This window comes from Typha latifolia, chromosome 1 (assembly GCF_019914945.1).
Source record: "Typha latifolia isolate L0001 chromosome 1, TyphaL0001v2, whole genome shotgun sequence".
Taxonomy (NCBI): Eukaryota; Viridiplantae; Streptophyta; class Magnoliopsida; order Poales; family Typhaceae; genus Typha; species Typha latifolia.
This window is the reverse complement of record NC_133086.1, coordinates 13,917,009-13,943,969: the sequence shown is the minus strand read 5'-3', so window position 1 is coordinate 13,943,969 and position 26,961 is coordinate 13,917,009. Positions and strand designations below refer to the sequence as shown.

Here is a 26,961-nt window from a genome sequence, read left to right as displayed (position 1 = left end):
ATAGGCGGCTATTGTGTTACCTGGGTTCGGTTCCTCCATGGTTGAGACCAACTACATCAACAAGCCATGGCAACCAGCTTGTGGTAACCCAGTTACGGCTTGAAACTTCGAGTTGAATTGGTCAGCCCTCATACTTGAAGTCCATCTGCATCATGCCAAAATCAACTAGGATTGGGCCTAAGCCCTAACGCCATTTAACTCCTAGGACCAAGTCAGCCTGCTTGAGCACCGACGGGTGCAGGTCCAACTAGAACATTCCACCTTGGATCTGCACCTCAACTCCATCGCACCTACTATCGATCCGCAAGACTGTGCCATCTCCGATGGCTACATCGAATCCGATGGTTGGAGTCACCCCCAACCCAATTTGTTGCACCAACTTCTCATGCATGAGATTATGTGTGCTGCCCGAGTCAATTAGTATCTCAACTCGGTGCTTCTTGATTGAACCCTCTACCCGTAGAGTTCGGGGCACTCGCAAGCCCGAATAGGCATGTAAGCTGAACTCGGCATGCACCTCATCCTTGTAGTCCCCGGCCTCCGTATCTGCTACCTCCTCTTCATCGCCCCTTGGCTCCATTTCGCCCTCCTCATCCCCTCCAAGGAACATAATCGTCGTAGGTTGTTTTCCACACTTATAGCCCAAAGTAAACTTTTCATCACAGTAGAAGCACAAACCCTTAGCCCTCCTCTCAATTTGTGCAGGGGTTAGCCATTTGGAGAAGCTCTTCCGTTGCCCTCCGACGTCGGTGAGAGGAGCACTAGGTGGTAGGGACTTCCCCTCTTGAGGCCGAGTGGGAGGACCAAATCTAGCATTGCTTGATGGAGTCGGCCGGGATCCCTGTAGGGCTCCATGGCATCTTCAAGCTTCTTTGTAGCTCCTTGACCTTCTCCTCCATCATGGCCGCTGTAGAAAAGTCCTCCAACAATGTCCTAGTCTGTGGGGCTCCATGGCCTCATAGGCCTTGATCTCCGCTTGTATGTCGGACCTGAGTCCACGGATGGAGGTGCTGCAGAGGGCTGAGTCTGACCAACCCGGTACGCAGTTGCAAATTCTCTCAAACTCTTCCTGATAAGCTCAAACCATGGTCCGTTGAGTTAGCTTAGTCAAGATTGCTTGGAGGTCTTCATACTCCGTTGGACAGATGGTTTGCGCCTATTTCTCTTTTAGTTGATTCGTACTTATGTAAGCCCTTGAGGCAAGTCTTGTTAAATCATGTAAGCCTCTAAGGGAACTTTAATTAAGTCATATAAGCTACTCAGGCACGTTCAAATAAGTCATGTGAGCCTTTAAGGTAAGTCCTAGTCGGAGTCGTATAAGTCTTTATGCCTAAGTCCAAGAAAGACTCATTGTACCTGACCTCCATATATAGAGCGGCTGGTCTTTAGGAATCCAAGTATTGAGAAACTATTCTAGTATTGAGTTTATAATAGGAGTAAAAGTGAGATAATCTAGGAGTAGAAGTAAGTTAATCATAGAGCGGCTGGTCTTTAGGAATCCAAGTACCTGAGAAACTATTCTAGTATTGAGTTTATAATAGGAGTAAAAAGTAAGTTAATCATAGTTGTTAAGTTAGAGTCCCTAATTCTATCTCCAACCGATAGCAATCACCACCTCCAGCAGCCACCATACCCTACGGCCGTCTACCACCACCCTTGGCCGGCCGCCATCTTCTGATAACCGCCTCAATGTCACATTTTTACCATTCTGCCCTATTCTGACCTTGCTCCACTATTTTAATTATATCAATTTATCCAGACATTCAATTGATGAATAACTTGAGCCATTAGAACCTTAAGTCAAGAGGCTACCACCACCAAAAGTTTCACAATTTTTTTACGGCTGGATCGGTCCAATTCGTAACAATTGGTATCAAAGCCAATGTTCCTTGGACAATGCTGAACACGTGATCCAAAGCTAAACTAGGGAGGAGCGCGGCCATGGAGGACCAAGAACTCGTTTTCATACTAGTGGAGGTTTCCTCAGTATCACTAGCAATCATCGACAATGAGCCGCCGATGTGGATGAAGGTATCTTTTTAAATAATTTGACAGAATCGAAAGAGAACTCTAATAAGACCCCTCGAAGGCTCTCCAAGCCATAATGAACCGATGTGGCTCATTATGGCCACCCCCGCACTACTAGCATCGCCGTACATGGTGGAAACTAGTCAGCCACTGCCACCAACTCGAAGCCAAGAGGGAGGGGACGAGCTGGCTCAAATTGTGGCGTCGACCCATCCTCCTATTTTGGTGGAGGTGCCTCCACTATAGCAGCCCCGCAGCAGTAGTGGTTGCGGGGTCATCTTCTCCACCCACGTTCGGAGGTAAGGCCGAAAGCCCTAGCTTTTCCATCGATGGTCATTCAGATACTTTCGGTCCAAGCCACCACAGATGATGGCACCTTCCTTGGACGGTGATTCATACTTCTTTTGTAAGCGCTTAAGGCAAGTTTCGTTAAGTCACAAAGCCACTAAGACAAGTTCAATTAAGTCATAAAAGTCCTTATGGCAGTGATGATAGGAGATTAATTTTCTTCTACTCCTAGGTTATCTTACTCTTACTCTTACTCCTAAAATAAAACTCAAGGCTAGATTAATTTCGCAATGCTTGGATGGTTAACAAAGGTGCCCAACCTCTCAAGGTACAATGAGCCCCACTAGGACTAGCTCTAAAGGTAGAAACGACTCGAATTAAGATTTGCCTTAAAGGTTTACATGACTTAATTGAACTTGCCTTAAAGGCTTACATGACTTAACTAGCCTTGCCTTAAGGGCTATCATGATTTATTTGGACTTGACTTAATGGCTCACATGACTAAACTTGGCTTGCCTAAAAGACTTACATCATGAAACAATTAAAGGATAAATAGAGTCGATCAATCGAGCCTAATGCCCCTGTGAATCGATCCAATCAGACTCAGATCACATCACTCCACCACACTTCTGACCACCTTGCCCTGAAGGTGAGAATTCTGGGAAGCGCTGCATCAACTTGAACTTAGACTCCCAAGTCAGATTTCCTGTTGGTCCGTTGGTCCACTCTACTTGTACTTGTGTGATCTCAATCTTCGATCAACCAAAATACTTCTCTTGGCTAGAAACCGAAGTGGCTTGGGCTCTTGGTCATGTGTTGCTGGATCGAGTATGTTGGTTGTAGCAGCAGTCTCAGCATCAACTTGAGCACGCAAAGATAAAACATGAAACACTGGGTGCACCTGCGAGTCATCTAGAAGATCAAGTAGGTAGGCCACCTTACCTACCCATTTTAATCACTTTGGTATGCCTCAAAGTACCTATGTGCCAACATTTGGTTCATGATGGGTCAATTTCCTATTGCAAACATCTGATCCTGTTGTCGCCTATTGTAGATCTGCTTCATCCAGTTCTCTGCAACCGCCAAGTTGGCCCTCCGCCATCGGATCTGAGCATCCCTATCCTAGGGTTTCCTCGATGTCCATGCGCCGAATCGGTGAAGAGGAGACCAAGGTAGGAGGCGGCCTAACAGAAATTGCTTCAAACAGTGTGGCTGAGTGGGGGGAAGTGTTGTAAGGCCCACTCCACCCATGTGAAGAATTAGAGCCACCGCCTTGGCTTCTCTCCAGTGTAGCACCGTAGGTATTGCTCCAAACACCGGTTCAAGACCTTTGTCTACCCATCCGTCTGTGGATGGTATGCTGAGCTCATCCAATACGTCCTACCGTATAGACGAAAGAATTCTTGCCAGAACTAACTAGTGAACACCGGATCTCGGTCGAACACAATAAATTGTGGTACCCGTGAAGTTTAGCCATGTCACGAGCGACCTCCGCGACCTTCCATACTGTGTAGGGCTGGCTGAGCACAAAAGAGTGAGCATACTTGGTTGGAGAGGTGGTCAATAACCACCATGATAACCAATCGCCCTTGGACGGTTGGTAGGCCTTCAATGAAGTCCATTGAAATATCTTCCCAGATTCGCTCAGGCACGGGAAGGTGTTGGACAAGGCTGGCTAGTCGAGTTGAACCTGCTTTGTTTTGTCGGCAGACTTCACATGTGCGGATGTAGGTACGCAGGTCTTCAGGTCCACCAGCAATTGTGGCCTACTTGCTTGTGGGTCCGAAAGATGCCCTCATGGCCACAAGGGGTGAATCATGGAAGTGACTAATCAAAGTGGTCCAATCCCCCTAAGCTTGAGTTCGTCTATTGTCGACAATTGGCACTTTCGTTGCGAGAGGGCTTTGCTCATGTAGGCTACGGATCGCCTTTCTTGCATCAAAATTTTGCTGATTCGGGGCCTAGATGCGTCTCACTCGACAACAAAGGTCTTGGTGAAATCTGGTAGTGCTAACACAAGCGCCTTATTCATGGTTTGCTTGAGTTTTTCAAATGCCTGTTTCGCCTCGTTGTTCCACTCAGACCTGTCTTTGCAGAGTAGGGCGGTCAACAGGGCTGCAATCTTCTTGTAGCCCCGGTTGAATCAACGCAGCCAGTAAGGCTAAGAAAGCCTGGAAGCTCCTTGGGCATCTTCAGTAGTTGCCAGCAAACTATGCTAGCCACCTTCGCGAGATCGACCTTCATACCTGTGGAAGAGATTAAGTGCCCTACGTAGTCAACTCGTGGGCACTTGCTTTTCTTCGCCTTCAACCAGTGTGCCTATAATATCTCATTGACTGTCAATAAGTGTTGTAGGTGTGCCTCTCTCGATTGGTTGAAAATGAGGATGTCGTAAAAAAAAACCAAAACATACCGTTGAAGGAGTGGGAAAATTCATCATTCATCAGCCCTTGAAAAATTGCCGAGTTATTGGTTCGGCCAAAGGAATGACAAGGAACTCAATGCCCGTCATGGGCTCGAAAGGCTGTCTTGTGAACGTCGGCTGCCCTAATCTGGTGAAAGCCAGCTTGCAAATCTAGCTTGGTGAAAATGTTGGCACCGGCTAACTCATCCAATAATACCTCGATAACTGGTATCGAATACCAGTCCTTGATGGTGATGGTATTTAGTGCTCAGTAATCCATGTAGAATTGCCACGACTTATCGTTCTTATGCACCAGTGGCATCAGCGAAGAGTAGGCGCTATGACTTGGTCGGATGATGCCTTGATCCAACATCTCTCGTACCTGCCATGTGATCTCCTCCTTTTGGGCATGTAGATATCGGTAGGGCCTCACGTTCACTGGTCCGGCTCCAACTGTGATCTTGATCTGATGATCACAGTCTCGAATTGGTGGTAATCCATGTGGCTCTTCGAAGACTTGATAAAACCTTTGGAGGAATGAGTCCAAATCAGCGACTATTGTGTTACTTGGGTTTGGTTCCTCTGTGGTTGTGACCAACCACATCAACAAGCCAGAGCAACCAGCTTGTGCTATTATGGTTAGGGCTTGATAGCTAGCCCTAGGGTTCGACCGCAACCCTTCGAATTGAATTGGTCTCCCCTCATCCTCAAAGTCCATCCGCATCATGCAACTAGGATTGGGCCTAAGCCCTGAAGCCATTGAACTCCTTGTACCAACTCAGCTTTGAGTGCCAACGGGTGCAGGTCCAACATGAATATCGCACTTTGGATCTGCACCTCAACTCTATCACGCACCTACTGTTGGTCCACAAGATTGTGCCATCTCCGAGGGCTACATCGAATCCGATAGTTGGAGTCACCCCCCTACACAATTTGCACCAACTTCTCATCCATAAAATTATGTGTGCTTCCCAAGTCAATTAGTATCTCAACTAGGTACTTCTGGATTGAACCCACTACCCATAGGGTTCGGGGTGCTCGCGAGCCCAATAGGCATGTAAGCTCAACTTGGGATGCACCCCATTCTCAAGGTCTGCGGCCTCCATATCTGCTACCTAGAATTTCATCGCCCCCCGGCTCCATTTTGCCCTCCTTATCTCCTCCGAGGAAAATGATTGTCATAGATTGTCTTCCACACTTGTGGCTCAGAACAAACTATTCGTCGCAATAGAAGCACAAACCCTTTAGCGATTCTTTCCTTGATTTGTGCTAGGGTTAGTCGTCTGGAGAAGCTCTTCTGTTGCCCTCTGAAGTCGGTGAGAGGAGAACTAGATGGTATGGACATTCCCCTTGCGACTGAGTGGAAGGACCAAATCCAGCACTACTCGATGGACGCGGCTGAGATCCTCTCTAGTCCGTTGGGCTCCATGGACCATGGAACTTCTTCGTAGCGCCTTGACCTTCTCCTCCATTTTTGCCGCAATAGAAAAGTCCTCTAATAATGTCCTAGGGCTCATGGCCTTGACCTCCGCTTGTATGTCAGACCTCAATCCTATATAAAGGTGCCGCAGATGGTTCAGTCTGTCTAACCCAGTACACAGATGCAAATTCTATCAATACTCTTCTTGATAAGCTCGGATTGTGGTCCGTTGAGTTAGCTGATTCAAGATTGCTTGGAAGTCATCCTTACTTAGTCGGACTGAACTAAGTACATAGGGCACACGCAAACTCGTCCCAAGACGGAAACAGTTGAGTTCTTTGTGCCACTTGGAACTATTCGATCGCGATATCCTCCAAGTGGAAAGAGGCTATTAGGACCTTCTTGTGGTCTGGGGTCCATTGATAGGTGAAGAACTGATCCGCTCGATAGAACCAGTGCAGTGGATCACCTCCTGTGAACTTGGGAAAATCAAGCCGTATGATCCGAACTTGATCCCCTACAAATGACCCATCTTCATGGATGGCATGTCCTTGTTCCCTGCATGGGTTCCTTCTACCATGTGGAGGGGGGCCCATTGTGGCATTAGCTCCATGACCCATTAGTTCCGACCATTGCCTGTCCTAGCCGCAGATGGCTGGGGCCAATCTCTAGCTCTAGGTCACTCGAGCCGTAGTCTTGGTGCAGGCAATTCATGCTAGTCCAAACCCTAGTTGCAGGTGGCTCGGTTCAAGCCGTGGGCGCGGGTGGTTTGGGCCTAGCTCTAGCTGCCATTGGATGTGGTGTAGTTTCAGTGCATTGAATTCCATCTCGTTAAACTAACCAATGTGGGTTCGGCCATTGGTGGTGTGCACGCCCAGGGGATAGATCCATTCCAAACCCTATGGCATCCCCTTCAGCTGGTTCAGCACTCATCAGTTTGGGAACCACAGCACTTCTCTCTATTTGTGCTTGTTGTGCCCGTTCATTACAAAGTTTTCAAATAGCGAACACCATCTCCACCATGAATGCTTGTATTGATTGCAAAGATTGAAGCACCTAGGGCTGAGCTGTTGAGGGTGGGGGTGTAGGCGGCGGTTGTAACGGTGGACTTGTGTTCTCGCGTTGTCGAGTAATCATAACCGGCCATGGATCCCTGACCGAAGAAGTCTCTCCAGTTACTCTTGCTGCCATCCCTGGTGTGGTTGTCATTTGGTCCGAGGATAGCGACGGCTCTGATACAAAATTGTTACGGACCGACTGTAGAAGATCTGCAACAAGGAAGTGTAGGCTTCGATTAGGGTGAATGATGTTGGATGGAGAGGGTGGAAGGTGGTGATAGTGAGGAAGATGATGGGCAGCGATAGCTGTGATGAAGGGAGCCAAATCCCACTATATATACATGACTTAACTTAACTAGACTTGTCTTAAGGGCTACAATGACTTATTTCGACTTTTCTTGATGCCTCACGTGACTAAATTAGACTTGTCTAAAAGGCTTACCTCATGAAATCATTAAAGGAGTTGACATCCATCTTGGATCCTTATTGATAGGATTATAATATCTTTATCGTGATTGTTATACATCATATATTGTTATATTGGGTGATGTTATATTATGATTTTTTCATGAGATATATATTTGGTTGAGAATAATATTGATTTTCTATATATATTATTGAGGATATATATATATATATATATATGTATGCTCATACGTGACATTATGCTCTGTTCTGATTTATATTATACAGTAAGCATAATTTACTCTTTGTTTGGCATCACTAATTCGGAGTAAGGTCTATTTAGTAAGCCTTTACCTCATGACTCTCTTTTTTATTTCTTTACTAATCCCCAAATATGAGTTACCAGATTGGGACTCGAAATATCCTGAAAGTTCATTTTTAGGGCGAAAATGAGGTCAGCTAGATGAGAGCTAGTTTAAAAGTACCTTAGGTTGAAATTGAGTTGTACCAATGTTGTATATAATAGTTGTATCAGTTACTTCTTGATGGTTTGTCACGGCCTGTGTGGATCCTACCAGATTATATAGTGGTCCAGCATAATTATTGTAGATTTGGATATTGATATGCTAACAGGTTTTTTAAGATAATAGCATGATTTACCTCAAGAATTATGTGACTACAAGTGTATTTGTACGTGATGGTCCCTTCCTTTCCTACTGTATGGTGCGTGCTGTGTGGGCGCATGGGCATCCACATGTTCGTGCTAAGCAGCAGCGTTTCAAGTAGATTTGGGATGGCGGACGAATCTACCATAATGGACATCGAAGTGGAGATTGGCTAGGGTGTGGTTGTGCTCAACTTAGGCAGGGCGGTAAGGTAGAGTTAGTGTGCGAAATGGTTGTAACTGTTGTATAACCAAGAAAGGGATGGGTAAGAAGGATGGGCTATCTCTTAGGGATGAGAGGTGCCGGCTAGACATGGAAGTAGGCAGCCATGCTCACCTAGATGGTGGCCAGGGTTTCCATGGCTTGGAGGTAGTCAAACAAGGAGGAAGAAGACAATCTTGTGAATTAATTCAATAATCCAAGATAGCGTGATTAGGGGCGCACCATTAAAGTTATAGTGGCTCCCAAATCAACTTAGTCGACCCAGCTTGATTAGCTAAGGTCCAATCGACTTAACCAGACCATAATGCAGCAATTAAAATGATTAGGTGCGCACCATAGGAGATTCGGGTGGCTACCTATCGAACAGGCTTGACTCGACTCACAATTAATCAAAACGAAACTTGACTCGACCAACTCGACTTTAAGTCAGATTTGACTTCCTATGTAATAACACCTAAAAACTTGTAACAACCGGCCTCATGCCCATCATCATAACTACCTCAAATATGCTACATATGATGCATGCCAACCATGAGCACAATATGATATCAAATGAAGCTACATATCATCATAATGACCACTCGAAAATCCGCTATATCAAATTTCCCAACATCTAAATCATCAATATTGACTCTGAATAACATCATCATACTAGACCATTACGCACAGTCAATATTTGATACCTAGTCCCAAACCCAATTTGAGGCTCAAAGCATACCCTGCGTTGTGCTATGGGCATCATCATCATCCAAACGGGTACCCAACTAGCTGAAAGAAATCAAATGAGGATAACTCGCCACATATGCCCAGGCGAACGGGATGTGTCCAAATGTCTACTGCGCAAAAACCCTAATAACATCGGACGTCTATAAGATCGCAACTATGTTGAGCGATCAATCAAGTCCAAGCACGCCCTAACTCTTGTGCCCACTCAAGTATCCACATGCTTTCTATCAATGAGAACTCATGCATTTCCTTTTAAATGATAGAAATAAAATTCCATATGACGTGACTCAAATTTAGGCTCCTCTTTTCAATTCTTTAGGATAGGAAGGAAAGGACAAAAAAGTGTATTGAACCTCATAAAAAATCGGGTAGATCCAAGATCGAATTTAGGAAAATTGAAATAAAATTTTAATTTGTATCTGGTCTAGGGCAGGTTGCATGAATTCATAGCATAGAAAGAAAATATTTAACTGAAATATTGAGATTTAGGATCATATGCATTTATCCAGTACTCTCACAAGTCATACTGATGTGATCCGAGTTTGATCGGATCAATTCACGGGGACATTGGGCTCAAATGATCGAGTCTATTTATCTTTTAATTATTTCATGATGTAAGCCTTTTTAGGTAAGTCTAGTTTAGTCATGTGAGCCATTAAGGCAAGTCCAAATAAGTTATGACAGCCTTTAAGGCAAGTCTAGTTATCCAATTAAATCATGTAAGCTTTTAAGGCAAATCTTATTTCGAGTTGTGTCAGCCTTTAGGGCTAGTCCTAGTGGGACTCATTCTAGACTTGAGTTTATCTTAGGAGTAAGAGTAAGGTAACCTATGAGTAGAAGTAAATTAATATCCCTTCATCACTGCCTTCCTCACCATCATCACCTCCATCATCCCTCCTTCCACCCTCTCCATCCACCATCATTCACCCCAATTGAAGCCTACACTCTCTTGTTGCGGATCACACAAGTGATGGCAGCAAGAGTAACCAGTGAGACACCATGGCTAGGGATCCACCACTGGAGACGACTACCCGATTACCTGAGTGCACAAATCCACCACCGAAACCGCCGACCCCACCACCCTCGACATCTCAACCGGAGGTGCTTCAATCCTTGAAATCAATACAACCATTCATGGCTGAGATGGTGTTCGCTATTCGTAAACTCCGTGATGAACAGACTTCACGAGCACAAATAGAGAGGAGTGTTGCGGCTCTCGAACCTATGAACGCGAAACCGATTGAAGAGGACAATGTCGTATGGTTTGGGGTGGACCCATCCCTTGGGCGTGCAAACCAATGAACGAACCCACCAGGGTTAGGCGCACGAGATGGATTTTGGCACACTAAAACTCCACCCCATCCAATGGCTAGGACTAGGTCTGACCCGACGGTGCCTAGGGCTTGGCCCAAACCACCTGCGCCTAGGGCTTGGCCCAAACCACCTACGCTTAGGGCTTGGCCCAAACCACAGAGTGAGGTAGACCCTGGCATGGGACGCCTACATCAAGACTAGGGCTTGAGCGACCCGCGGCCAGAGATTGACCCGAGCCACCTATGGCTAGGGCAAGCAATGGTCCAAACAAATGAGTCATGGAGCCGATGCCACAATGCGGCCACCGTCCAACTGGCAGAAGGGACCCATGTAGGGAACACGGACATGACATCCATGAAGAGGCTCATTCCCGTACCAAGGGATCACTTCTTCACCTACCAAGGGAGCCCAGACCACTAGAAGGTCCTAATAGCCTCATTCCACTTAGAGGATGTCGTGATCAGATGGGTCCAAGTGGCACAACGAACTCAACCATTTCCGTCTTGGGATGAGTTTGCGTCCGCCCTATGTACTCGATTTGGTCCAACTTAGTATGAAGACTTCCAACAAATCTTGACTGAGCTTAACTCAATGGACCACGGTCCAAGCTTATCAAGAAGAGTTTAAGAGAATTTATGCAACAACCTAGAACTAAAAGAAAATTTTTAATCAAGAACTGTAGCAAGCAGTGCTGAGCCTAGCGTAGCACTGGTGAATTGTTTTTATTATCTAATTTATTTTATGTTTGTTTATTTATTTAATTAGGTATTGCTTTCTTAATCAATGCAGATAAATTATTTAGACATTAATTATTTTAATAATAATATATATTCTTCAACATGATGATTATTAATTATAATTAGCATAATTAATGATTAACTAGATTATAAACTATTATGCATAAATATACGTAATACTTATTTTTATTTAATTATGTATTTATATTTCTATTAGATTAATAGATAGTGTTGTAAATTATAATTATTAGATTTATGTACTGATATTCATAATATATGCAATTTAAGTAATATTAACAATTTATTATATACTATCGTGTGTAGAATAAAATAGTAGTCTTATTAATTAATTAATTATTTTGCATAATTAAGTAAATACTATATAACTTCTAATTAATCGAAATAGACTAAGAATTATAAATTTATTATAAATAGATCTTATCTATATTTATATCTCATTTATAATTATAAATAAAAAGAAACAAACCTTTTTCCTTATGTTATAACTAGCATTTTATGATAATAGTATGTTATAGTTTTTGAATCATACCTATAATGTGAATCTAGTTATGTACAAAATAAAAGAAGTGATTTTAAACCTAATAAAACTTTATATTTTGCTTGAACTAATTCTAATTGGATAAATGACTAACTAATATTACTTGAACATTTTTAGACTCCGAACCCCCTTATTTGAGACCTTGTGGACGTTGCTAATGATGTGTGACGGTTGATTGATGGACGTGAGGGAAACGTGTGTTAGGTTTCCTGATCAGAGATTAGTCTTACCCTCTAGACGCCTTTGTCAAATTATGATATATTATATATTATGTACATGCATATTTTGGCCTCCATCATGATTATATGACTTTATATAGAGATGATTTCAGTCAAGCATATTTTATCATGCATTTGATTAGGCTGAATTGGGATCTGAGTACATTGGTGATATATAGAGATGATTGAAGATGATTATACTGTTATAGTTTTATGTCGAGATGATCTCTATCATGAGTATGCATGTGACAGACTAGCAGGAGTATACGTGTGTTAGATATATGGTTGGAGTCTGCATTACATCATTTTTCTCTTAGCTTATTTACCACCTAAATTCCTGAGTTGCATGATTAGTTGCAGTACTAGATATATGCATATGATATATCATGTATAGAAAATTATAAATATACATGTGTATGTGATGTGATGTGATGGCTAGAACGATATCTGGTCCGAACTAGTACTGGACATACTCTTAGCGTATGGCAGAGTATGGTGATGGCTGATGGTTGTACTTTTAGCGTTTGATAGGGTACAACTATCATTGATATACCCTTACCGTATGGCAGGGTATAATTACTTTCTTCTAAGATACCCTTAGCGTACGGTAGGGTATGATTTATCTCCAGAGATACTCTCTTAGCGTATGACAGGGTATGCTCTGAGCTTGGGGCCGGGTACCATAGTCCAGCATGGTGGATGATATTCAGAGTTGAGACGGATGATTGTGATACTGAGAGATATGTGGATTATATTTGGCTCTGACATATACGATTATCTAGTGGTTGGCATGCACATCATCATTGATGTGACTAGTACCATTGGATTATGATTGTTATACATGATATGTTGTTATATTTGGTGATGTTATATCTTAATTTCATCATGAGATATATTTTTGGTCGAGGATATAATATGCTCATTCATGAGAATTTATTTTATTCATATATATGTCATTGAGGATACATATATACATGCTCATAAATGGCATCATGTTGCTTTCTGATTCATATTTTTCAGTATATGATTTACTCTCTGTTTGGCATCACTGATTCGGAGTAAGGTCTATTCACTTAGCCTTTTTCTCATGACTCTTTTTGTTATCTCCTTTCCAAAAACCCAGGTGAACGAGTGGAGCAGGATATTCCCTTGGAGGTCTTGTTAGTGAGTGAAGAGTAGAGTGTGGTTAGTGTTAAATGCTAGATGAGTTATCTTATCTGATGTATGAGTGGACATCCCCCAAAGTGTGTCTTTATCCTTGTCTTATATTCTAGCAGGTGACTTTGTACTTGTATAATTACGTATATACCACCGTTGTGTATATGTTCTGGTGAAAAGCTCTTGCATTTAACCGTCTTCGAAGAGCCGCATGGACTACCACCGATCCGAGACCACGATCATCGGATCAAGATCACACCGGGAGCCAGACCAGCGAACGTGAGACCTTACCGGTATTTACATGCCCAAAAGGATGTGATCACACGGCTGGTATGAGAGATGTTGGACCAAGGCATCATCCAGCCAAGCCATAATGCTTACTCTTCGCCAGTACTACTAGTGCAGAAGAAAGACAACTCATGGCAATTGTGTGGATTACTAAGCACTAAATGCCTTCACCATCAAGGATTGGTATTCGATGCCGGTTATCAAGGAATTATTGGACGAGTTAGCTAGTGTCACCATCTTCACCAGGCTAGATTTGTGAGCCGGCTATCGCAAGATTTAGGGTCCGGGCAGCCGACGTTCACAAGTCAACTTTTCGAACGCATGACGGGCATTACAAGTTCCTTGTAATGCCTTTTGCCTGACCAATGCCTTGGCAACTTTTCAAGGGCTAATGAACGATGCATTTTGCCCGCTCCTTTGACGGTATGTTTTGGTGTTTTTTGATGACATCCTCGTTTACAGTCTATCAAGAGAGGAGCACCTACACCACCTACGGACAGCCATGGAGATATTACAGGCGCATTGGGTGAAGGTGAAGAAAAGCAAGTGCCTTTGGGGACATCCACGAGTTGAGGACCTAGGGCACTTCATCTCTTCCATAGGTGTGGAGGTCGATCCCGCGAAGGTGGCTAGCATGTGATGCGCTGGTGACAACCAGAGACGCCAAGGAGCTCCGAGGCTTCCTCAACCTCACTGGCTACTACCGTTCGTTCATCTAGGGCTATGGGAAGATTTCAGCCTGTTGACTGCCCACTCCATAAAGGTGGGTTTGAGTGAGACGACATGGCGGAACGCGCATTTGAAGAACTCAAGCAAGCCATGACCAAGGCACCCGTGTTAGCCGTACCAGATTTCATCAAGACCTTTGTTGTCGAGTTTACGCATCTGGGTCAGGGACCGACACAATTTTGATGCAAGAAAGGCGACCCATAGCCTACATGAGCAAGGCCCTCTCACAACGATTGCGCCAATTGTCGTCGACATACGAGCGAGAGATGTTAAGCCGTGGTCCATGTTAGCAAGTGGCGCCCACACCTAATCGGAAGGCAGTTCAGAGTGTGCACCGATCAAAGAAGTCAGCCCTACTTACTTGGGCAAAGGATCCACACTCCAACACAACAAAGGTGGCTCTCCAAGTTGCTCGGGTATGACTATGACTTGGTTTACGAAAAGGATTTGGAGAACGGCGCAGCCGATGCACTCTCACGCTAACCTGATGCTGCCGAGCTAGCCACCCTATCGATTCCAACCCTCTCCTTGTTGGACCGGATCAGGGATGCCACCTCTAAGGACCCAAGCCTAGTGGAACTTGCGGCACAGGTGACTCAAGATCCATCAAGTCAGATCGAGTATAGCACGATAGACGAACTACTGCTCAAGAAGGACTAGATCCTAATCCTAACTAATGCAGACTTGCGAACCGCCTTGATTAGCCACTTCCACAACTCACCCCTCATAGGCCAGGAGGGCATCTTTCGGACCCACAAGCGACTATGCCTCAATTGTTGGTAGATCGTCATGTAGAAAGACGTGCACAACTATATCCACACATGTGAATTCTTCCAACAAGCCAAAGTAGATTCGACTTGACCACCAGCCTTCTTCAACCCCTTCCCATGCCCGAGCAGATCTGGGAAGATATTTCAATGGACTTCATTGAAGGCCTACCGACTATCTAAGGGTGATCGGTTATCATGGTGGTAGTCAACCGCCTCTCCAAGTATGCGCACCTCTCAGTGCTCGCCCACCCCTACACTGCATGGAAGGTCACGGAGGTCTTTGTCCGCGATGTGGCTAAACGTCATGGGAAACAACGATCCATTGTGTTCGACCGAGATCCGGTGTTCTAGTCAGTTATGGCAAAAATTCTTTCCTCCACAAGGCACGACATTCCGAATGAGCTCGGCGCACCATCCACAGACGGATGGGCAGACAGAGGTCTTTAACTAGTGTTTGGAACAATACCTACGATGCTATGCCGGACAACAGCCAAGGCGATGGCTCAACTCTTACAATGGGGCGGAGTGGGCCTACAACAGTGCCCCCACTCAGCCATAGACACCACGCCTTTTGAGGCAATTTATGGTAGGCTGCCTTCTACCTTGGTCTCCTACATATCAAATCGATGAACAGAATGCACAGACATCAAGGAAACCCTTGTGGATAGGGATGCTCGGATCCGATGGCTGAAGGCCAATTTGGCGGTTGCACAGAACTGGATGAAGCCTATCTACAATCGGCAACACCAAGAGTACATGTTCGCCATAGGAGATTGGGTCTACATGAAACTCCAGCCCTACCGCCAAACCTCAGTTCAACCCATCATGAACCAAAATCTAGCACATAGGTACGTTAGGTTTTATTAAGTGATTGAACGGGTAGGCGAAGTGGCCTACCGACTTGATCTTCCAGATGACTTGCTGGTGCACCCAGTGTTCCATGTTTCGGCTTTGCGAGCCCGAGTTGCAGTGGAGACAAATATTGCGTCATGTAAGACTTTAAGAGAAGTCTAATTAAGCCATGTAAGACTTTAAAGCAAATCTTAATTCGAGTCGTGTCAGCCTTTAGGGGTAGTCCTAGTAGGACTCGTTGTAACAAACCTCTATATATAGAGGGGTTGGGCTCTTTTGTTAAGCATCCAAGCATTGAGAAAGTATTCTAGCCTTAAGTTTATCTTAGGAGTAAGAGTAAGATAACCTACGAGTAGAAGTAAATTAATCTCTCTTGATCACCGCCATCGCCCATCATCTTCCTCACCATCACCACCGCCATCATGCCTCCTTCCACCCTCTCCATCTACCATCATTCACCCTAACCAAAGTCTACACTCTGTTGTTGCGGATCATCTCTAGTGGTTCATAACACATACAATTCATAAATTTAGGTAGTAAGGAGGTCAAAGGAATATATAATGCAATGCAGTCTCTAATGATATATCTATCACATGCATACTCATGCTAATCTATCCAATACATACTCAAATTAGACATGATCTCAAAATAAAAACGTGATAATATAGTCATTTATAATCATCTCTATATATCACTAGCATACTCATATACGAGATCAATCTAATCAAATGAATGAAAAAGTATGCTCGAAACCATCTCTAGATAATATCATATCGATATAATATATCCTAATTTGAGAAAGATGTCTATAGGAAAATACTACTCACAATCTAATCAGAAGATATAAACCACATATTTCTCCCATCAGTCAATCAAACGTCAACTCATCTCTAACTGGGTCCATGGGGTCTCAAATAAGGGGTTCAGTACCTGAAAATGTTTACGTAGCATGAAGTTAGTCGTTTATCCATGGTGAAATGTTCTGGTTGGACCTACACCCGTTGGTGCTCAAGGGGGCCAACATGATCCTTAGAGTTCAATGGCTACAGGGCTTAGGCGCAATTCTAGTTGATTTCGACATGATGCAAATGGACTTCAAGTATGAGGGGCGACCAATTCAACTCGAATAGGTTGCGGACAGAGGGTAGCCTTCAAACCTTGATCAACTTACCACAAACTGGCTGCCATGGCTTGTTGATGCGGTTCGTCTCAACCATGAAAGAGTCGAACTCGGGTAACACAATAGCCGCTGATTTTGACTCACTTCTTTGAGGATTTGATCAAGTCTTTGAAGAGCCGCATAGGCTATCGCTGATCCGAAACCACGACCATCGGATCGAGATCACACTAGGAGCCAAACCAGTGAACATGAGGCCCTATCGATATCCACATACCCAAAAGGATGAGATCACACGGCTGGTATGAGAGATGTTGGACTAAGGAATCATCCAGCCAAGCTAAAGTACCTCCTTTTCATTGGTGCTTACATGACTTAACTAGACTTGCCTTAAGTGCCTACATAAAAGATAAACATGACCTAGAGATAAATGACTTAGCTAAATCAGCCTTCATTATCCTTCTCCGAATAATTCTTCGTTCTGTCATAGATAGAGTCTGAATCTGGAGAAACTTTGAATACAAAAGTTGTAGATCAGAAAGTCTTCGATCTTCTCCAAGCAGTTTCATAATATTTAGTCCTCTATAAAATATCCTTCGAATATTTTCCCAGAACTGCTCAGAGCTGAATTAGTTAACTAATAAATTCTAACCTAATAAAACTCTAATTAAAACAAATAAACAGATAAGATAACTAGACTCAATCCATTAAGCCCAATATACCCTTGCTATGATCCAATTTGACCTAGTTCGCATCACCAATAGTCTCTAAAAGATGATCAAAAGAGATAATAGATGACTCCTTAGGGTTAGGTTAAAACTCCCCTAAACACCATATAGAGATAAGGCAAAAGAAATCTCCAAATATATTTTGTGAAATCCTTTAACTAGATAAAGATTTGCGATGTTGTTTGAACGTGATGACTTAAAATCTAAAATTCCAAGCCCATTTGAATCTGTGTTTGAATATCACCATGAACACCTACAACTCTCACAAATATAGTCTCTATATTTGAGAATATTCTTAATCGTGATGTAACATCTTGCGAACTTCTTACCAACACTTTCCATAAAACTTATCTTTCACTTCAATTTTTTTTATTTTTAAATTGATTTTCTTTGTCAACCTTCATATCAACTTTTGCATATGCTCATAATTCTAGACATTATTACATATTTTTCCTATTTTAAAATATATTTCTTATTACATAATTTTTCATCGTTTTCCTTTGTGTGGCGAGTTGCATTATGTATCATTATTATGATATAAATGAAATCCTCCGCCTATCGAGCTTTCTATCCAGAAAAAAAAAGTTAGTAACAAACATTGTCAACTCGCTGCAAATTGAGTCTGGCCTTATTCAAAAACACTGCGTGATGCCCTTTTTGGAACTAATTGTTGCCATACGAAAAGCAATATTATATAATATTAGAATTTTATTCGAAAATATAATTTTTGTTCTAGTTTCTTTAGAAATATAAAATAACTTTTTTTGTTTCAAGAATGAAATAATGACTGTCCTTCTATAAGCATGTTACACTAGCTAGTATGCTGTCTTTGATATTTAGAAAACTAACTGAAGAGGCGGTATAGTCAAATGTTGGCTGGATGGTGACAGTGTGTCTCATTCTTGACAGAGAGAGATAGTGAGAGATCGCAAGAGGCGCTTAGGACTAGGAATCCCAACCTGGTAACGAGTACAATCCCAGTATAGGCTAGTAAAGAGTAAAAAATCATTTTAAGATAACTAAGTCCTGTTCACTTCAAGAATATTTTTTTTATATTTTAAATACAACTTGTTATTGTAAAATAACGGTTAAACATAACACTATATATTAAAATTATATCTTCTACTACACATTAACCCAATTACAAATTTATCATTAATATCTATCTCATCAACCTATTTTATGTTAAATCAAGGAGTATTTATAGTAATTTCATAAAAAATATATTTTTTCTCATTTTTTTTCTTCATTTTATATCATATCAAAGATAATTATTATACCTTTATTTTCTAATATAAGTGAACATAAGAATAATTACTTCTAAAATAAAAATATTATTTCAAAAATAAGAAAAAGTAATACATATTCTAGAATTTAATCTTATTCCTAAAGTTAATGAGTTCTAATACATTATGTGCATCTCCGGGGACTACTAAGCCCTAATCTCACATTCGTTGAAGTCAATTTACTCTTCAGATATTTTTTTGTAAATGATTGCTAATGAAAACTTTCAAAATATAATAATCACAATTGCATTCTTTTCAAATATTTATAATTAACATTAAAATCTTGACTATTTCCAAAATATTATTATAATTAGTTTTTTTAAATATTCCTAAAAGATTATTACTATTAAAGGTAACAATCACATTTAAATAGCTAAAGTTACTTTTATTTATTGAAGTATAGAGCATAAAATATTTATCAATAAGTTTTGTGTTGCATAAAAGAATATTTTTTGTCTTGCAATATTATAGTGAAATATTGAATAGCTTTTGAACAATTTTAAATAATTGATACTAAAGCGAAATAATTTTTTTAATTTTGATCAACCAAATTTAAACTATCAAAATGAATTTTTTAAAAATTTATAAAGATTTTGACGGTAATTATTTTTTAAAAAATATAGTGGTCATTACGATATTTGAAAAAAATTCAGTGGTAAATGTAAAAATGTAGCTGGTCCTTAACTTTTCATATTTTGACCGCTAATAGAATAGTGCATAATTAGTCAAATAAAGATTCATTTTGAATAAATATAATTATATTTAAATCTAAATAATACTAATTTAACTGGACATCGTTAAATTTTTACTTCGCTACAATTTTTTTTTTTTTTTGCATACGTAAATCTGCTTTCTTTTCCATCAGGTTTTGATGGAACGGTGCAAAACCTAGTAAATGTACCTTGTGGTGACCAGACCATGCAGACCACACTATCAGTCGCGATGGAGACATCGTGAAAGATCTGATTGCTGTCGCAGAGGCGATCTTTTGCTGGGGACGTGGGCCCTTCCGAGGCCAATGCCGAGGAATTGGCATTGTGATGGACGTGACCGCTCCCGCTCCTCCCAACAAAACCAAAGGACAAAAATGACCGAACAATTGCGTGCTCTTTGAATTTTAAATTTTCATTTATTTTCCGGCCCCCTCAAACTTTTGTTTTATTTCCCTTCCCTTCTCTTTCCATATATGTAATATATACTCTTTTTTTATTAAGGACCGAGTACTAGGTCAAGAAAAATACAAGGTTGCTCATGTTCACTGTCATGTCAAAATCTAACAGAGTCCTGTGCAGAATCTTTCTACATATACAATAGTAATGGCAATACTTGCCAAATATGAACGGCAACATGGTGATGTTGAAGGTGACATATGAGCAGCCCTTAACAAGCTTTATTTTTACCATTAAGAAACAATATTTAAGCTGACTACCTTTATATAATTAAGGGGTTAAAAGAAAAGCAAAAAAAGGGCATGAAGGATAACAACTTAACAACCTCTCTGCTTTAGCATCTCATGAATAAAGACGCAAAATGTCCAGTAAAGGGGTGCAATCAGTAGGGCGTTTCATGGTGAGCTACAGCAGATCGATAAAGATAAGGAGTTATGTGTCAAATCAAGCACGGATGAGACTCACTGATTGGGTTGTTCCCACACATTAACATGGTTGGTGGGTAAAGGGGGTCAGAGTTGTCTTCATCCATACTTCCCAAACCCAAACACAAATCTATACCTACGTGTGAACTCAAGGCTTTCGAGCATGAATCTGAGGACGATCACAAGGAATAATATTAGGTTAACCAAATAAAGTTTGAACCTTCCTTTATTTAGAATATGTGCTTGTGGAAAGAGTTGCTTTCTGTCCCTTGGTCAAGTCTTTTAATCTTAGAAATATATAGATGTCAAGAAAGGAAGAGAAGCCAAATATATAGGGTTTAAAGTTTATCTCATTAGACCTGGAAAACACCATAACCCATAACGCAATACCTCTAGCTAGACAAGAGAAACAGTAAATAATGTGGATGATGAACGTGAGATGACTTGTGAAATATTTTTCAACATGGTGCAAATAAAAGATTGAGCTTTCTCTGAAACATAAGGATCCACGACCAAAACTAGCAAGGGAATTTGAATATATCGTTCAATTAGAACGTTATACGTCTCTTTCTAAATTGCATTCTTTTAACTAAACTGACTAAAATTAATTTTAAAGCACAGAAGAATTCTTAGGCCAACCAAATGTAAACATTTCCAAGTTGATCATTTCTGCATATGTTTCAGTTCCTTGGCCAAGCATCTGTTTCACCAAGCACTAAGCTAGCTAAAGTTTCCACATATGATACTCGTACTGCAAAACATGAAACTCCAACAGAAACAAGAACATGAGTTAGAAAATAATCTAAGAACCTAAATGTTAAATATTATAAGCAAGGAAATCTTCCTAGAATGTTGCGTTAAGTTCCTAAAGGAGATGTTGAGAATAACATACCTCTTAAAAATTCTCTTAATGCAACTCCACCCTAAGGAGAAAGGGAACAGTATATTGTTTATTATATATAAGATTTAATTCGAGACATGGATTTCACTCAATATAGTCCTTCACGGGGAGAAACCAGAAAGGATTCAAGTGAAACACATTGCCTATGACATACATATAATTCTCAAACAATTAAAGAACAGCAAAGCTTACCTTGTCCAGAGATACTGACTAATCTCCACTTATCATAGAGAGAGAAGAAAAATCCTACAGCTACTTACCATCTGACTCTACCTAAACTTGCTAGTACTCCTCTCAGGCGACATACTGCTCTCCCCTCTTTCGTTCTGATCCATCTCTTCAGAAGCATTGCTCTCTCCTGAAGGATTACTATTGGTCCATGAAGGAGGATAAGGCACAGAAACATACTCAACTCTTTGATAGCTTCCAATCGGCGGTGTCGCCGCAGCCCTCAATTGCTGCACGGGCATTCCTGTCGGGACATCACCGCAGGCGTAGCGAAGCAATTCGGCATTAGCGGCATCGAGCTCCATTTGGAGCCACTGCACCTGCTTCTGGAGTACTGAGATGGCACCGACGCAGCCGTAGACGGGATCCTTCACCCGTGCCTCGGCCTCATAGGCCAGAGAGTTGACGGCGTCTTCCCTCTGGTGTGGGAGGAGCTCGTTTAGGAGTTTTGTGACGTTGCTAGCGCCAAAGATCTTGTGTACGTTGGCAAACTTTTGGGGTTCCTCTGGGGGAAAGTAAGGTGCAAAGATGCAGCCTGGCAAGCACTTCCTCCTCAAGAACTTGCAGGCGGCGCAGGGAGGGTTGGAGGAAGAAGGGTTTGAGGAAGCCATGCCCCACACTGCAAAGATAAGAAATAATGATGGAAAAGACAACAGCTAGCTACTTTGATCTAGTTGAACTCATGAAGAGCTTCCATTCTAGGGTTAGGGTTTGGTGATGTTGGTGGTGACTGATTTCTTTCCTTTCATAGGGAAAATTAAAACAGACATCAAAACCAACCAAGTTTTACATCTGGTTTCTTTGGTTGAGAAGCTTACTTAACTTCATACAGAATAGAGAAAAAAAATAATAGGGAAACTTATTGATCTCATAAAATCTAGTCTCCCCAAGTACCAAGCCAAGCTAGATCTTACCAATAAGTTCCTCAGAATAGTTAGGGTACTTTCCTTTCTCTCATGCCCATGATTATGTTGACTGATTTTTATTGTGGTACTCCCATCACATGGAAAAAAAAATACAAATAAGAAACCATCATCTTGCCTAGAAGAAAACATACACTTGCAAGTGAAGTTTCCATGTCAAGCCTCCTCCTGACTTTTAGGCAGAGAAATCTACTTCTATCATACATGGAAGTGCCAGATGCTAAATATTACCTCTATGAGACCCGGGAATAGATCTGATAAGAGAGAATGGCAAATGAATCCACTCTCGTTCAGCTTCAGGTGCTCATACTCTTGCAGAATCCAAGATGCTAAATATTACCTCTATGAGACCCGAGAATAGATCTGATCAGAGAGAATGACAAACGAAACCACCCTCGTTCAGCTTCAGGTGCTCATACTCTTGCAGAATCCAAGAAGCTGCATTCATATTTATGATATAATGAAAGTCCAAAGATTTTATTTCTCTTTGGGGTGGTGGGGGGTTTAGGGAGACAACCAAACTCTCATCCGGCGAGGAAAGCTGTAAACACTGCAGAACGGAGGAAAGCAAGTTTGACAGACAGGAGCATTTAGGGACAAGTAGAAGAAAATGGAAGTCTAAAAGAAAATGAAAATAAATAAAAGATGGACTGTGGCACTGCACCCTTGACAATCTTGCACCGGACCATCTATGCTCATCTTATGATGGAAAATAAATGACGTGCAAAATAACATATATATTTATCATGAGTAATGATTTCTACTGTCAAACCATAATGGATCTATCTAGCTACTCAATAATTAAAAAAATATTAATAAAATTAAACAAATAAGAGTAAAACATATTGCCATTAAGGTAATTAAGACAAGCAAGAAGACTAATTGTTGAACATTACGAAGGGGCATATCTCTGGAGTCCACAATGAAGTGAGTCGTAGGAGATTTACGCACTGCAGCATTGTGATTTAAATACTAGTGGATAATTTTGCTTTTCCAGCGGGAAGTATATATAAGAAGAATAGTTAATGATAATGAACCTACGTACATAAATTGAAATAGTTAATTCCACTGTTGCTCATCAACAATTATTAAATTTTATCCCTTCAATAATTTTTTTTCTTTTCGGATAATTGTTGTTGTTTGTATGGTGATTATCGTAATTATGAAAATTTTATTTATTTATTTTTGAGAATGGTACTTTATTACCTTTTAGTTAATTAGGAGGAGTTTTATGCACGACATAGCATTTATCATATTTCTGTAGCTTTAATTTCCCTAGTAAGGTCATTATGTCTGGAATCTATCAGAATTTGTGGATGTGTGAGCTCCTAGATCATTTGATACACTAGGCGTCTTTCAACAATATAAATGTCAAAGACGCCTAGTGTATCAAATATTTGCAATCATTGGCTCACATGGCCTTTGTTGTTATACGCATTTGTATGCATGTCCGTTAGTGGTCAGTCTTGATACAGTTAAGACTTAAATCATTAGTCCAGATTAGCAAGCAATTCTTGATATCATTGACACCTGAACGAACCCATTTGTTATAGCTAATATGGCGTAAGTTGCACATTTGACGCCATTTTGTAGTTTTTCTATTTTCCCATTAAAATTCGAGGCAGAACACAATCCTTTACAGTCATGTTACTATCCTGATGAAAGAAACTAATTTGCGATGAGAATGCTGGCACATGTTATCATGGTTGTTCTGAAGTTTGTAAGATGGATCTTGCTCTTGTATTAATTTTAATTTTTCAATACGACAAGCTATCACATTGTCCTAATGCATGCATGATAGTGCTAATCATGGCTGTACGATGATAAAATCCAAGTAATCAGGAAATTACACGGCCACAATTTACGAGAAGCTCGGAAAGTGTAAATGGGCGAGCTATAATATGATCCATTATTCATGCTCCCCATCCCGCTCCCCAAATGATTAATTACAAGCTAACTAATGATGCATTCTGCACGATAGTCGTAATTAAATTTGATTTTTATAGTACCTTAACACACTTGCATTCTGCGGTTATATATCTAGTGTTCATTCTCTTTTGCATGAGTTTTTACTTTCATATTTAAGCGTGCATATTGATTCTCCCTCAACTGTACAGAACTGTCTGCAATACAGATCGATCCCAAGTTGGTTCATATTAGCCGACCATATGCAGCTTCGAATGGTGTCATGCCATTGGTCAATAATATTATAATACCCGCCACCAAACACATGCTCCTCACGTGGATAGAATCCACATGATTACCACGTGACTTATTAGTCAATGTTTTAACATAATATACAAACAAAAAAACCTACATTTCCATAAATAGAACAGACAAAAAGAAGCTCATAACACCATAGGCTACAATAAGCCCCAAAATACGTATCCATAGACATATGAAATGACTTACGCAAGGGCTAGAAGCTATTTAGCTTAATTTACAAAAATAAATAAACAAGAGAAATTAAAGATAATTCTTCGCCAACTCCGTCACGAACTCTGGCTCGTCAACTAATCCGAAAATATTTCCACCAGAAAGTGATGAGCATAAAGTTAAGTAATTTTTTATTTCTACAGTTTAAAAAGTAGTGCAATAAATGATGTAACAATAAGTAAATATGAATATGCGCATCCTGATCAAATCAATGTATCAGTCTAGAATATCAAGTCCTCAAACTCGAGCTCACACTGAGCTCCGCTCATAGGCCATGTCAACACCACACCACATAATATATGTTATCTCAGACTACCAAGTCTGTAATATAGGCTAATGTAGAACTACGTCTGTAGGCCATATCAATTCTCACATCTGACCACACACATATCCCAAGTGAGAGTAGACCCTTGTAGTAAAATCGTTAGCCCATCACCCGATGAATAGCATGACCAAATTGTTCACCACCGCAACCTAAGGAGTTCAATCGTAAGCCCATCACAAAGGTCAGTATCACACATCGATAATACCATCTAAGCCCTCGGCTCCACATCATCACATCACCGTGCTGAAATCATGAGCCATCGCTCAAAAACGCCCTCACCCCACGTCATCTAGTACCACTAGGTCTATGTCATCCTACCCTTCTCTCTGTCTATCTTAAATACCCTAAAGGGTATGACTCTTGTCGATTGATAGTAAATCGCCCATCGCTTGGCGAAACGACTACGTAATTATCTGGGATCAACAAACAAAGACCTTAGGCGAGGGCTTTAATATATATAAGTATAAGAATATCCTCCACCCCTAACCCTGGCTGGGGAGGTGTTGGGTACTGTCGAAACGTAGTAGTCACCACCTTTATGGTCATGTAAGTGTACAAGTGGCATAATATTGTATATCATAATAAACATAATGAAACACATCATTATCATGATTTAAATGCCAACACACATGTTCATACCTAATAAATTTGCGCAGAAATCATGATATGCGAAATCTTACCGAACAGCAAAATAAATTACCATGCATGACATGCAATAATAACAGTAAAGAAAACTTATGCACATACATGCTATGAATGTGATGATGTCATAAGTTATTTCATTCTCCACACTACTCTTAGATTTAGGAGTTTCACTTGCTTGAATCGTTTTCCTGATACTAGCTGCAACTATGCCACAAGATCATCCTCATAGCGTACGGAGTCCACCTCAATATAAAAAGTAAATAAAAAGCATAAGCACAACAATCCTATCACTAATTAGTTAAATAATCTTACTAGCGTTCATTATAGGCTTGGGTAGGTCCATTTGCAAATTTTTATATTTATTAATTAGGTTGAGCTAGCATAGTTGTACTAGCGCCTAACACGTTATTAAAAGCAATTTAAAATAATTCACCTCAAATTCTCGTTATGGATTAGATCGTTTTGCTAATTAAGATAATCTGCTTAAGTACTGGATAATAAAATCAGAAAGAGTATTATGTCATGAATGAGTAAATGAATGTGTCCTCAATACTACATAAATAAAATATAGATAACATGTCATGTCATAACTGATAAAAATACATAATCCTCAACAAGGAATAAACATATCACCACGTCATATGATTATCATAACTCTCTCAAATATGACACATGATGTATGCTGACCATGACAATGCTATGATATCAGATACAATCATATATGATGTATATTGACTACTCAATAATCAGGTATGTCAGATAATAATGAGATAATATGCATTTCTCAACATCACAATCATCACCAATATCTCGGTATAATATCATCATACTAGACCACTATGCACAGTCAACACCCGGTACCCCGTCTCAACATCATGCCCGAAGGCTCAGAGCATACTTTGTCGTCCACAAGGAGTATCTCAAATATAATCATACC

The 26,961-nt window shown here is 40.9% G+C and overlaps 1 protein-coding gene across 2 annotated transcripts; it reads right to left on the bottom strand.

The window, feature by feature from the left end:
* Positions 1-21,065: 21,065 nt before the first annotated feature.
* On the bottom strand, positions 21,066-23,335 carry LOC140781892 (LOB domain-containing protein 25-like). 2 transcript variants are annotated; one of them, XM_073128180.1, is made up of 3 exons: positions 23,283-23,318; positions 22,850-23,168; positions 21,066-22,314 (listed from the first exon to the last, which is right to left on the bottom strand). In XM_073128180.1, the coding sequence occupies exon 3, from the start codon at positions 22,304-22,306 to the stop codon at positions 21,737-21,739; it is 570 nt and encodes a 189-aa protein (XP_072984281.1). In that variant the 5' UTR covers positions 22,307-22,314; positions 22,850-23,168; positions 23,283-23,318; the 3' UTR covers positions 21,066-21,736. The 2 variants fall into 2 exon arrangements, with proteins under 2 accessions (XP_072984281.1, XP_072984289.1); XM_073128188.1 differs by having other exon boundaries at positions 22,610-23,335.
* Positions 23,336-26,961: the final 3,626 nt, after the last annotated feature.

Bases quoted from the DNA above. Each gene is read 5' to 3' on its own strand.
- LOC140781892 (XM_073128188.1), bottom strand. From the start codon at position 22,306: ATGGCTTCCTCAAACCCTTCTTCCTCCAACCCTCCCTGCGCCGCCTGC.